This window comes from Oryzias melastigma, linkage group LG4 (genome assembly GCF_002922805.2).
Source record: "Oryzias melastigma strain HK-1 linkage group LG4, ASM292280v2, whole genome shotgun sequence".
Taxonomy (NCBI): domain Eukaryota; kingdom Metazoa; phylum Chordata; class Actinopteri; order Beloniformes; family Adrianichthyidae; genus Oryzias; species Oryzias melastigma.
Genome location: NC_050515.1, coordinates 20,829,117 through 20,842,660, shown reverse-complemented (window position 1 = coordinate 20,842,660; position 13,544 = coordinate 20,829,117). Strand labels below are relative to the sequence as shown.

At 39.3% G+C, this 13,544-nt stretch overlaps 2 protein-coding genes and 1 long non-coding RNA gene across 5 annotated transcripts in view; 1 reads left to right on the top strand and 2 right to left on the bottom strand.

Moving 5' to 3' along the window:
• Positions 1-6,368, top strand: part of LOC112150811 (phosphatase and actin regulator 1) — a 30,435-nt gene extending 24,067 nt beyond the window's left edge. For all 3 annotated transcript variants that reach the window (XM_024279308.2, XM_024279307.2, XM_024279306.2), the window contains 9 exons: positions 238-429; positions 513-774; positions 1,495-1,691; positions 1,976-2,132; positions 2,230-2,285; positions 2,361-2,422; positions 3,498-3,638; positions 3,707-3,783; positions 5,573-6,368. In XM_024279308.2, coding sequence (XP_024135076.1) covers positions 238-429; positions 513-774; positions 1,495-1,691; positions 1,976-2,132; positions 2,230-2,285; positions 2,361-2,422; positions 3,498-3,638; positions 3,707-3,783; positions 5,573-5,588 — 1,160 coding nt within the window. In that variant the 3' untranslated portion in view covers positions 5,589-6,368. The remainder of the gene's footprint in view (positions 1-237; positions 430-512; positions 775-1,494; positions 1,692-1,975; positions 2,133-2,229; positions 2,286-2,360; positions 2,423-3,497; positions 3,639-3,706; positions 3,784-5,572) is intronic.
• Positions 1,797-3,711, bottom strand: LOC118598688. The gene is made up of 2 exons (XR_004947784.1): positions 3,515-3,711; positions 1,797-2,180 (listed from the first exon to the last, which is right to left on the bottom strand). It is a non-coding gene; the product is annotated as an uncharacterized LOC118598688 (long non-coding RNA).
• tbc1d7 (TBC1 domain family, member 7) lies at positions 6,315-11,300 on the bottom strand. The gene is made up of 7 exons (XM_024279311.2): positions 10,728-11,300; positions 9,986-10,066; positions 9,649-9,839; positions 8,605-8,742; positions 7,358-7,503; positions 6,652-6,781; positions 6,315-6,582 (listed from the first exon to the last, which is right to left on the bottom strand). The coding sequence occupies exons 1-7, from the start codon at positions 10,837-10,839 to the stop codon at positions 6,496-6,498; spliced, it is 885 nt and encodes a 294-aa protein (XP_024135079.1). The 5' UTR covers positions 10,840-11,300; the 3' UTR covers positions 6,315-6,495.
• Between the last annotated feature and the right edge of the window lie 2,244 nt (positions 11,301-13,544).

Genomic DNA, 13,544 nt, shown 5'->3' with positions numbered 1-13,544 from the left:
TGTAAAGGATAGGTAGACTGTCGCACATTTTTGTACATTAAAGTTGAAAAACCTCATCAGTTATGTGTCACAGCTCTTGTTATGTTTATTTTAGACTAAAACATGTGAACCTTTGTGAAACCTTCACATTACATTTTGAATGAAAACTATTAATGCTGACGTTGCTGGCAACCTCCAGTTTGGTTCCTTTCTTCATCATTCTCCTTTTCCTAAAAATCTAATCTTTTTCCCCTTCAGGATCATCTGATGTTCAGATGCCGAATGATGGCACATGTCAGCAGGACTTCTGCCAGGCCCCGCCCACAAAGACATCAGCGCCCTGTCCGACTGACGGTGGGGAGTCGCCGCTCTCCAGACCTCCATCCGTTCACAAACAGCCTCCCGCTCTGCCACCAAAACCCTTCAGCAGGCTGCCCAATCACTTCACAGGTACGCCCCGCGGCTCCCAGGACACACTCCAGATCACGCGTCATCTGACGTGTCAGCAATTTTTTTTTCTCCCTCCTGTCCAGACGGCGCCCCCATCAGGTTACCGTGCATGTCCATCAAGCTGTCCCCCCCTCTACCTTCAAAGAAGCTCCTGATCTCTGTCCCTGTGAGCACCATGGAGCCGTCCCCGCTGGCCTTCCAGAAGTGTCCCGCCCCTTCCAGCCACCCCCCTGTGGGCGGGCCCTCGCTGCAGTACGGACAGCTGCCCCTCCCCCTCCATCCACCCAGCCGGATCATAGAGGAACTAAACAAAACCCTGGCCCTCACCATGCAGAGGTTTGAGAGGTGAAGCTCCGACTGACTCACGCTGAGCTTAGACAACAAACAGGAGAGCAGGACGAAGCAGGAAGTTTGGAAAAAACTTTCAAAATAAAGTTAATAAACCTCCATATAACAACCATATAGCATGTAACACTGTTCAACTTTACAACAAAATAAAATACTTCCACTCTTATTCCAGAAACCGCTTAGTTTTCTTTCTTTTTTTTTAAACACAAGTGGGGGGACCTTTTTCATTGACAAGTGGTCTTCTTCTCAAGAGCAGGTATCCGCAAAGGATTTAGGATTTTTCTTATATAAGTCATCAGTAGATAATCAAAATCATAGAATTATTTAGAAAATACTTTTGATTATTTATTAGTTGAGTTTTCTTTAAAAAAAATCCACTTTGGGTCCGAAAATATTTGATTTCAAAAGTAAAAATGTGCAATTGTTCATTTTTGTCCTTTTTAGGAATGATGAGGTGACTTTAAAGATGTTAAAACACTTTTTCTGCACTAAAATACATTTTTAAAAGCCAATCCAAAGTTTTTCTGCATTTATTGTGTCTCTTTTTTCAAATGAAAAACATTTTTTTATCCAATTTCTCAAATAATCTATTATATTTTTTAATTCCTAGGAATAATAATAAGTTCTTGTGGTTTAAATTTGTCATTTTATATCTTAGTTTTTCCATTTAATGTAATTAAGTATGAAATCTGAGCTTGTGTTCTCTGTGACCTGCAGCTCCATGACGCACGCGGGTCCCGCGGTGATGATCGAATGTGACGACGATGACAAAGAAAACCATCCCGACGAGGCCGACTATGAAGACCTGCCAGGGATGTACAACGAGGAGGAAGAGGAAGAGGAGGAGGAGGAAGAAGAAGAGGAGGAAGACGAGGAGGAGGAAGAGGAGGACGATGACGACACGCTTTTCACAAGTACGACTTTTGTTCTTTTATTTTTCTTTGTAGCTTGAAGCAAATCTACCCAGACATAAAAGAATGAAGAAACTTTTTCTTTTTTTGTTCTTTTATCAAAAGAAATTAGTTCATAACATTTTTATTTCAAATCTTCCTTTGGATATCACCAATAAGAATGTTTTGGATTTTGAAGGAAAAAAAAGAGTTTTTTTATGGTGATGTCATCATCTTTTTGAGTCTGCAAAAGGATCTTTGCCCAGTGAGAATCTGGATCAGCTGACCTCCCCGTGTTCCTCCTGCAGGTACGCTCGCCATGAAGATTTTACGGAGAGACTCTCTGGCCATCAAGCTGAGCAACCGGCCCTCCAAGAGGGAGCTGGAGGAGAAGAACATCCTGCCCATGCAGTCGGACCAGGAGCGGCTGGAGTCACGGCAGCAGACGGCCACCAAGCTGACCAGGTGAGCGACCCCCGCAGGTGATGTAGGGGAAGCACAGGTAACAAACTCCTTAAAACCAGACAGAAAAAAAGACGTCTTGTGTGATGTTTTTTCTCAGGCGTCTGAGTCAGAGGCCGACGGCTGAGGAACTGGAACAGAGGAACATACTGAAGCGTAAGTCCTAGAGGAGAAGAAAAACCCATCAAACCTGTCAGTGAGTGAGTGAGCTCTTTGTTCTCCTTCTCTCAGCTCGCAATGATCAGGAGGAGCAGGAGGAGAAGAGGGAGATCAAAAGACATTTATCTAAAAAGGTACGTCTTTGATCAGAGGACATCTGTGGCCCCGTTTCTATAGTGACCCGACTGTGCGCCCTTCATTCTACGCATTATTTCATCTTGTTTCTCAAATCATATTTGTAGCATCAGAATGCAGCGGTGCATTCCTGAAAACATTTATTCTATGGGTCAGAATCAAGAAATGTTGATTAGGTAAGGAGGAGGAGCAAAAATAACCAACGAGAGATCTCCACTACAAACTGCACTGCACTCTTTCTGTTACCTTTGAGGTAAAGAACTATCAGCTCAGGAGTAACTGTGGCTGTGTGCGTTTCCTCACTAGGTAACTTCTAAAAGATGGGACTATCCTGTGTCCCACAATGCAATGCTATTCAGACACATGCTAATACTACTTTCTTCTTCTTTAACGCCAAATATGACATCACCCATTTTTCAAAGTAAAAGCCTAAGTAATATAATAGTCAGTATTTGTAAACATTTTACAAAAACTATTTATGAATCCACTGATGAAAACTTTTATGATTTATTGAAAATAATTAATTTACATAGTTTTTTTTTTCAAATAAAAAAAAATTCAAATTCTGTGCATTGTGGTCTATGTTTAATCTAGTGAGAATTGATCCACAAAACAACCTTTTTCACAGAGACTTCTGGGAAATTTCAAGGGATTTGGATTTGGAATTGTGGATTCAGACATCAGTGAATTTGGATCAAGCCAATGATTTCCTGTTTGAAGTGGCTGTGAAAGCAAGTGACTAAAATTCAGCAGGTAACCACTAGATGGTGCTTTGCATAACTAAGACTTTCCTTTTTATTTTAAATGTGGCTAAGAAAAAAAATTACCTTTTGGTCTCAGGATAATTTTTAACTTCATTTAGACAGAAGTAAGCAATTATTATTTATTAATTAATTAATTTAATTCATTTCTGAGAATGTCATCAGTGACACAAAAACAACTCACAGTCGTTGACAAACTGCAACCCTTCGACCGTTTACTCCATCAACGTAAATCAGCTGATTCTAACAATGAAAGAACCGCAACATTTTTACATGACATTAACAAACAAAACCCATGATGATGCTCCTCCAGCTCAGCCAGAGACCCACCGTGGAGGAGCTGAGGGAGGCGAAGATCCTCATCCGCTTCAGCGACTATGTGGAGGTGGCCGAGGCTCAGGACTACGACAGGAGAGCCGACAAACCGTGGACGCGGCTAACGGCCGCCGATAAGGTCAGTTTTAGAGGAAGACGAGGTCGTCCTCAGGCGCTCCAAGTCTCATCCTTCTCTCTGCCGCGCAGGCCGCCATAAGGAAGGAGCTGAACGAGTTCAAAAGCACAGAAATGGAGGTGCATGAGTCGAGCCGCCATCTGACCAGGTGGGTCACCCCCACAGTCCATCCCAGAGGAAGGATGTGAGAGAGAGGAAGTCACATGACAACGACCACTGAGAAAAAATACCATAAAAAGAAAACATTAGTCAAGAAAAATGACTCATATTCTGCTTTTATTTTGCAGAAAGAAATAATTGTTTCTTTAAAATTACAAGCAAAATTAATAAAACAAGACTTAGGTCATCATTTCAGTTTATTTTTGTAATCTGGATTTCTAAAAACTAAGAACAGTCCGAGTCCAAACAGCAGAACTCCCCCGGAGTTCAGAGAAGCGCTTGTAGCTGATCGACAGGAACCACAGTTCCAGCAGGAGAGACGAAAGAAAGGATTTGAAAAGTGTGTTTTACATCCACACCAAACAATCCAGACGGGACAAACAAAAGTAGACATTAACCAGGTAAACAATCTAAAATAAATCTGTAATCATTCAGGCTGTGGATTAGTATTTTGGTGGTGAGATCAATAATTCACACATCAAAACACAATTATTAATATTTTTAATGAATATGTCTGAATACCGGTAGTTACTATAGTATGTCTGTTTAAATAATCTGTATTTAATCACCTTTATTTAAAACCAAAAAAAACAGATTTTGACCTCAAATGATGTCAAAACATTTTTATGAAATATTTTATTTCATATTTATTATGATTTTAATTAAAATTGTCAACTGTATTTTAAACTGAATGTGCTTTATCAATTTTTTTAATTAAAATTAATTTTAGCTTCTTTTTTTCCATCTACAAAACACTTAGTATAGTTTAATTTTGAAAATGAGAAGAGTGAAGACAAACTAGGGTGTACAGATCCCTTTAAAGTATAATAGAGAGAAGGCAGTTGGATGACTGTAGAAAGGAAACTGGATGAAAAGAGGCTGAATCGTCTCTGTTTGCCTTCAGAGCTTTTCTGTCTGCTTTTATTTTGTAAAAGACAAACAGAAAGGTGACATTTCCTGTAAGCTTGAACAACGTTCAAGTTTTTTTTTTTTTTTGGTACCATTTTTTCAATGACATTTCTCACACTTGATTGTAGGCGAGTCACTGAAATGAGATGGCAAAACTGAACAGTGAAAAATAAGCAGAGCAGCTTAAATGTTTCAGGTTGAAGTTCCAGCTGAAGCAGGAAGTTGGTTCAGGAGCTTCACACGCCCCTAATTAAAGAGCCACTCTGATAAAAACTGTGTTTTTGGTTTTTGACATGTTCTTGTGGCATTTTTCTGATGATAGAAGACAAATATAAAGACATTTACTCCCAAAATAGCATTTTTGAGTATTTTGTTGGAGAGTAGTTGTAGTTACGTTGTGGAAAATACATTCCACTCTGAGGCGTCCACATAGATCCATTTTCATTTTTCTCACCTGAGCTGCGTCTGGCTCAAACTGTCCATCTGGATGGCTCTGATTTTGCTTACCATTCTTTTGCATCAGTAATGTTAGCTTGTAGGTATGAGAGCTGTAAGCTAGCAGGAGAGAGAGTAAACAGATGGATGATGGGAAGTGGGGGCGGAGTTGCACTGTGCCAACAGTCAGAGGAGAATTTCTAATGAACTCCTGCTACTTTGAAGAAACTGTCCTATAAATGAAGCAGGCTTTTTCATTTTGTCTAATTATAATTAAAAGATAACTGGGAATGCCTTTAAAAAAAAAAAAGATATGATTGAAGTGGGACTTTAGTCCTTTTTCCGCTCTTGTCCTTTTTTTGTTGCGTAAATCTAATTTTCATTCATTCGGAATGTCTGGATTTTGAGTCAAACTTATTATAATTCTCCTGCAGGTTCCACCGGCCCTGACACCACCTGCTGCCCTGTTTGTTTTTACTGCTAACCAGCGCCACCTGCTGACTGATAAGCTGACCTCAGGAGTTTGAGCCTTCAAAGGGACGGTTGGACTCTGGACTGCCATCTCCCTGCAGGGAGAGCAAAAGAACTTCTTGATATTCAAAAGCTTTTAACTGTTTTTTTAAAGATGATGATGAGGTGGAGATGTTTTACCTCGCAGATGAAGGTCAAACTGACTTCCTGTGCCAATCTGTGATCATGACTTCTCAGAGATGACGGTGCGCGTTTATTTTTTTACCCGTTATGGATTCTGGCCGTTTTATCCCACAGACGTCTGGAAGTCCCACATGGAATTCCACATCCGTTTACAGAGCAATAACTTCAGATTTCGCTCCGCTCTGGAGCTTCAGCTCCTCAAATCCCCGATTTAAACCAAAGCGGGCTGACCTGGACCATAAACGCACCACGCAGTGATCACTGTGGAGAGTTCACGGACCGACTGCGTCTCTGGACTTGACAGTTTTTGTTTACACTCATTTCAAATTTGCCAAATGTTTCATTTGAAAAACTGGATGGAAACCCTAAAGTCCAGATAGGGGGCACCCCGCCGCGCCCCTTACCGTGTGGTGTTTACAGCTGAAGAACCCGTCGTGTTGGACGACGCTTCGGTCATGACAAAAAAATATTCTATGAGGATGTACAGAAAGTGGAGATTTTTGGATGTTTTTGTAAACAAACTGCATGTTGTATTAATTTATTGTGAGTCTTTAATGATGTACACAATTTCTTAAAGAAAAAACTTATAAAAAAATAAGTTTCCTCCTGGTCGCCCTCTTCTTCTGCGAAAAAGTCAGTTTTTTTCTTTCCCAGAGAAAAGTATGTCCAGCTTAGTCACCCCCAAGGGATTCTGGGAAATGTCTCACACAGCATGAACCGGGTTCCCGCAATACTTCTGCCAGAGCTCCACGGCTTTCGTCACGATGGCGTCCGTGTTTTCCTGCGGGATCTGGAGGAGACGGCGGCAGTGAGAGGAGAACGGCAGTCCCCTCCCCCCCCCGTGGGAATGGTCACTCACGTTAGACAGGAAGTTGACCATGCCCTCTGGCCGGTTGATGCCCAGCAGCATGATCTTATAGCTGAGCAGGATCTCCAGGGCCACAAACACCAGGATCTTACAGGAGCCACTGATCACCTTGTCCCAAACCCTGAAGACGTTTGGAAAAAGTTTGGAAGTGATCTTCAGATGTTCATGAACGACAAATTCCAGGCTCAGAGGTGCATTTTTACAAGTATTGTAATTTCAAAATAAAAGTCTAGACTTAAAATGAGTGAAAAAACTCAGGCAAACATAACTCAGGAGTCTGCAACCTTCAACACCTAAAGAGCCAATCGGGTCAATTTCTCATCGACCACAACGCAGTCGGAGCCACAAAGTCCCTTCACCCTCAACAGAAATAAAACACGGATTCATATTGAAGCAGTAGGTAGTGTGAGGTCAACAGTTATTAAAAAAAATAAAATTTTATAGAATAGAATTTAATAAAAAATCTGCCATCAAATCCAAAGTACTACAATGGAGGGGTAAAACAGCCTAAATTGAGGGGTAGAGGCCAAATGAAGGAGTAAAAGAGTCAAAATGGAGAGGTAAGAGAGCTAGAATAGAGAGGTAAAAGAGCCCTGTGTGGCTCTGGAGCCTCAGGTTGCAGACTCCTGCTCTAGGAAAAGAGCTATAGAGTGAACAGGTGGTGTGGTTCTGTGTGAGCGGAGCAGCACATAGTGACCTCTGCAGGCTGCACTCGGGCAGACAGCCGGCGAAGCAGCGTCTGAACCAGAGGCTGTAGGGCAGTTGAAGCAGCGCTCCTGTGTTCTTCAGGTGGGTCAGCAGCCGCGGCTCCTCCTGGCTCAGGTAATGCTCCAGGCTCTTTGGCTGCACCAGAACACAAGGACAACGTCAGATCACTGATGACACCTTTGAAACTGACATCTCCCTCAATTAAAGGAAAAAAAACCCTCCGATTCATTATTTTCATTTATGCAGTTAAACACCATCATCAATTGTGTAATGTTAATATTTGTGAATCTTTAGAGAAAAAACCTCATTCTGTGGACAGATGCAGACACAAACTAGATTTAGGATTAAAGTAGTAGAACAAAAGCACTGTGATCTAACATGCAGCTGCTGAAATTAAGATAAACTTTGAAATAAATTCTTAATTTTAGATTCTTAAGGCAAATAGCTTCTTTTGAACATTTTAGTGTTATTATAATTCGTAAACACTTTTAATCTAAACTACAACATTCTGATCAGTGCTTTATTATTGAATTGACAAAATTGCTAAATTAGACAACCAAATGTGAAGATTAAAGTTAGGATATCTACAGCATAGATAAACATTTTTTTCCTTTATGAACAATACGTTTAAAGCTTTTCTGCTGAAAACATTCAGTGTGATTAGCATAAATCAGCAAAAAATGGTAACAGTTGTAAAAACAAATGTAAAAAAACACACAACTGACTCTGGACAGGTATAAACAAGTACAATTTGAAAGAAAGTGTACTGATTTTAGGGTTAATATCCTGCAGGTACTTATTTTGAAGAGCTGAAAAGGGAAGTTCTTTCTCTCTTCTCCAGAGGAGAATGGTTTAATAAACAAACTGATGGAGGGATTTTTTTTGTAATAAACTTGTATAAAGGGGTTTATTAAAATAGTTTACCTGTTGTGATGCATTCATGTGAGAGAAATTCTAAATTCCTTTTTAATCAATCTACTTTATTAGCATTATTACAAGCGATTGCACTTAAAGTTGCTCCTAGGCCGCTATTTTTAAAGCCTAGATCTATAAAAATTCATGTCTGTGTCTCTGCTCTAATCTTTTTGTTCAACAATGAGATAATTATGAACAATCTATTTATGAAACTCAATTTCCTGAAAGTGTTTTTTTGTTCTTCTTCAATCTACAGACTATTGCTGCAAAACAGAATTAGATTTTTGATTAAATCAAAGTGAAGTAACTCCAAACCCTCACCAGATGTGGAACCGAATCCCCAAACTTTGTGTAGAACTGAGTAATAAAACATTTGATGAGCCAGTAGCAGTCCACCGGATCATCCACAATCTCCTCCATGGCTCTGCTGACTGCCAGGAAGTCCTCGTTCTCCTCATCCTGAAAAAAAAAAGAGGTTACATTTTTCAGATATGTTGACTAGAAGCTGATAAATATGAACAACAGCTCAGCTGAAGTTCTTTAAATCCCTCCTGAGAAGTCTGTGGTCCATCTTTAGTGGAAACTGACACGTGAAGGCCATTGTTGTATGGATTCAGGAAGATTTTCAAAATAAATCGCATAATAATCAGAATACAGAATAATCACAGCTTCAGTTACACATTTTCTTTAAAAAATACAAAAAGTTCTTATATTTTTAAAAATACACCAATTTCTTAGTCATTTGGAACAAAAAAAAAAAGCGAAAAAAAAAATCTGGACAGATGTGAACTAGTGAGGAGTCTCCTTGTCTGCAGGCACTATGGAGGAAGTTCTTCACCAGAATGTGTCTCTTCCAGTGTAGAGCTATGGATGTTGAGTCTGGGATTTTGATGCCATAAAGGAAGCTTCATCCTCATCTTTAGTGCCTCACACACACCCCCCTCTACTGCTGAGGAGTTCACTGACTCTCAGTTAAAAGCAGCACATTTTGTAGCATTCACAGTTCGAAAATAGGAAAAGTCAGTTCCTTAAAAACTAATAACTTTCCTTTCTCTATCAAACAGAGTAGACGACTGAAAATCATTTAATTATGTGCGGTGTGTAATATTTGGGACAACAGGAAACATCATCAGAGGGATTCTATTGAGAGTTTCAAAATAAAAGCAGTCCGTCAGAAACTTTAGAGCAGTACAAAGGTTGAGACAGTATGATGAGCGATGAGCATGATACAGTTCATTAAAAGGTTATTTTTGTTTTCCGTGTCTGCACACGCATCTTAGACAACATTCTGACAAAGCGTTTGGGTCACCTGGTCTAACTGCAGGTGCTCATGGGAGGTCAGAGTCATGCAGGCGGGTTTCTTACTGGAGGTAACGTCTCGGAGCATCGCGGCAGCACCTGGTTCTCCAGCTGGAACATGCGCAGGTACACGTGCGTTGACGGCGTGGATGAGTTTATGTACCGCATCACCTCCAAAGCCTCCTTGATGTCCTGGTACTGCTCCTTCCTGTAACCTCCAACCAGAGCGTGGGAGTCACTGTGGGGAGGGAGGATCCCTGCAGGACAGGGGATGATAACAAAACAAGATTTTTGGTGGATTTGTACCTAGTTTGGGTGAAATTTAGGAAAACTTTCTAACATATTCATACAAAAACAGTTTGGTTTTGCTCAACTCAAGTGATTGTTTATGAGTGTTTCTTACCTAACAGCACCTTCCACACATGAATCCTGTACATGGAGGGAAGCGGGAACCTTTGACTAAAGGTGCTCAGCTTTTCCAGATCTGTAACAGCACAGAACCCATCAGTTTATATGCTTTTTAATTATAATTTCAAACAAGTTCTCAGTCAGAAACAACGTTTTTTTCCTATTTCCAAACACTTAGATTATCAGACGCTAGGTCTGGTTGCAGTCACTGTTAACCAGCAATATTTATAACCACGATTTTTCTGTGACAATTAAAAAACTAAAGCCTTGATTCCACCAGGAAGCTTAGCTCACACTGACATTTGTGGTATCAAAAGTTTAAAAGAATGTATTCAGACATTTTAAAACTCAGGCTTAATTTTTAAGGGACACATTTTTTTTTATACATAGCTTATTTCAAGTAAAAAAATAAATAAAGATGTAAACCGATGCTGGTCTCTAAGATCACTGAGAAACTAATATAGTTCATGCTGGCCAAAAAAAAAAAAAACTGCTTTCAAAATAAAACCTGTCAATATTGAGTAGGTAAGTATAAAGTTAAAAAGAGTGCAGCTTTGTGTCGCAGAGGATGGGTCAAATGCAGAGAACAAATTTCACACACCCAAGTGAGTGACAACTGATGAGACATTATCTTATACAAGTGGGTTTTCATCACTTCCATGCTCTCATTTTACCAAAATAAAGCAGCAAAAATTAAAAATAATTCTATTGAGTGTATCAATAAAATAATAGCTTACCTAGAGGGTTGTCCTTTAGCAGTATTTCTAGAGACTTCTTTTCCTCCACGCCCCTGAAGCCCATTTTCTCATAGTAAGCTGAGCGAAAGTTTCTCTGAGGGTCGTCAGCCATGACTCCTTTAATTAAAACTAAACTGTATAGTTTTAGTGGGAAAATACCAGCCAGAAAGCTATGTTGAGTAGAGGATATACGAATTCGTTTAAAGTTATTTGGCAGCTTAATAAAGCAGACGATAAACTCTGCTTAATAACTAGTCATTTTTTTTGTTTGTTTATTTTTTTCCTTAAGAGGCGAAGAAGCAGGTTATTGCATGAGCTAACATTGTTAGCTTGATAGAATGAATTACTGCAGTGTCCAGGAGTCGCTACATTCTTGGTCCCCGACTTTATCCTTGAAGAGTTGTTTTACTAAACGACGATAAAATGACAAATTAAGAAGTTTATTAACTTCTCATTTTCGAGTCTGGTTGTCGTTGTCATTAGCATTACCGTTTGAAAACTACCAAGGAATTTGTCACAACTACATGTCCTGTAAGCAAGCGCAGCGACATGCTAAGGGGTTTTAACAAGAACTTCCGGATATTGCGTTCAGAATAAAAGCTCTCGTATAGAGTTTACGATTTAGTTTGCATATTTTCCAATATTTCATTATGAAAATTTTAATTTTGGCATTTTTAAAAGTAGAATGTTTTCTTATCATGCGATAGTAACATAATTTAACATCCATTCTTCTTTGCACATCGCAAACCCCCATTTATTTTGAAAGCGGGCCACTTCATTTTCCTGTCCGTCAAGTTCAAGCTCCACCTTACGTTGCTCGTTTTAACGGAAAGCGGGAGGGACCAAAATGTATTAAAGGACGCAAAGAAGCAAGTGTTCACGTTTCCTATGAATACTTTGAAAATCATATAAACTGTAGTTTTTAAACCACGAAAGCCATAAATATGACGAAGATAAGACTGCAATAATCCCCAGTCCTTCTTTAAAGAATCAAGAAGACATTAGAGCACCCCCACATGCCAGTTTCAAGGGGATTTCTACAGGTAAAGCATGTTCACAATCATTAATGTTCCCCAATCTGACTAGAAAAAATAAACCTAGACATGGTTACCTGGACTTGGACTCACACATTGTTATAGATGACACAAGGGTTGAAATCAAAACCCTTGAAGAATTATCAATACACGTCATAGTAGTGGACAAATGTGTCAAATTCTCTTGAAATGTCATTGTTTACCGTCCTTGACCTGTTCCCTAGTTTTCTGTGAAAGCAGGAATTGAACACTGGGGTACATAAACCTAGTCCCACTGATTTTTATCTCATGTTAGACTTCCATCCAGCCTGGGATAAGCAGAACATTACAACTCCAAGCTATAAACTCAGAACAAAGAAATGAACTCCATGAACTCTGCCCTCAGGAGCTGTGGTGAAAACCAGCAAAATACTGAGAGAAAACCTGGTCCTTCCCAAGGACAGAACCCGGAGGGAGAAGCAGATGCGTCACAACAATGGACAAGTCCTTTACACAGGACAGATAGTTAGAGAGAGGAGGTGAGGAAGCACAAGTGTCAAAATGGGAAAACTTCTCTCAACAGTAGTTGGTTTATTAAGACGTTTACTGTCACACATATATGACGCCGTTTTGGTAATTGTGCCCATGAGATTAGGGTCCCATTCACATCTGTCGCACTCAAACTGTAGACTTGCTCAAATAACACGTAGTTAATAATTACCTGAGTTGCGCATAAACAGTAAAAGAGTCAATCTATAATTAGGGGTACATTTCAAGTCAAGCAAAACCTCAAAATTTCAATATTCTTTTTTAACAAGTAAACTATATGGCTCTATATTATACACCCTTAACGTTAAAAATTAACCAATTTGCAAGCTTAAGCTCAACTGAATTTCAAATTATTTTAATGAAAATGTATATTTGATTTATTATATTGTCAACTGTGTTACGGACAAATCTTGTGTAATGCAAAACACATACAAACATACTACACATTTGATAACAAACTTAATTGAAAGTATTTGAGTCCATTAACTGAATATTTTTTATTTATCTGTCCAACTTATTTGAAATTATGACTTTTGAACTCTTTTATTGGGATTTTACGGGATACTGTGATGGAGGGTGATGCTATTTTCCACCATAAAATCACATTAAACAAAATGTAAGTTGTTTATCTTTTATTAGTACAAAACTTTACTCTCCAGAGATCTTTCCAATCTTTTATTATTACATTTTCTTCAACTTTTAAGAACTATATGTCACAAAAAACACTTGTAACACAGTTGACAGACACCTTAACACAGTTGACGGAAGTAACACAGTTGACAGGACAGAAGACTTTGGGAACCTTAGAAGAAAAAAAAAGTTTTATTTCACAAATGAGCAAAGATATTGAAGTGATGAAAAACAACAGCATTGCACAACTCACAGAACCCTAAATTTGGCTAAAACTGAACATGAATTCTACACAACATGGGCTTCCTAACATCTGTCTAGTTTTGGATCTGGGTGACTCAGAATTTTGCTTTTGTCTTTCGCATCTTTTTCTGAATTTTTCAGTTTTTCTTCTCTCTTGTTTGAGTTTTTCCTTAAGAGCTTGGATATCCTTATATAACTTGGACTTCCGTCTTCTGAGTATTTTCCTTCCAATAAGTCTTAGTCCGGGGGTCGGCAACCTGCGGCCACGGAGCCGCATGCGACTCTTCAAGCGCCCCCTTGCGGCTCAGTGGCGCTTTTTCAAAAATGTTTGTAAATAATAATGAATATTAGAAGAAACTATATTCTCGCGAGTTGAGTGGGA

What these genes read in the sequence shown, in the direction of transcription:
- tbc1d7 (XM_024279311.2), bottom strand. Translation starts at nt 10,839, where the DNA reads ATGGCTGACGACCCTCAGAGAAACTTTCGCTCAGCTTACTATGAGAAA. An exon ending in GCTAAAGGACAACCCTCTAG is followed by an intron (nt 10,067 to 10,727) that starts GTAAGCTATTAT and finishes GTGCTGTTACAG; the next exon opens with ATCTGGAAAAGCTGAGCACC. An exon ending in TGGTCAACTTCCTGTCTAAC is followed by an intron (nt 6,583 to 6,651) that starts GTGAGTGACCAT and finishes CGTCTCCTCCAG; the next exon opens with ATCCCGCAGGAAAACACGGA.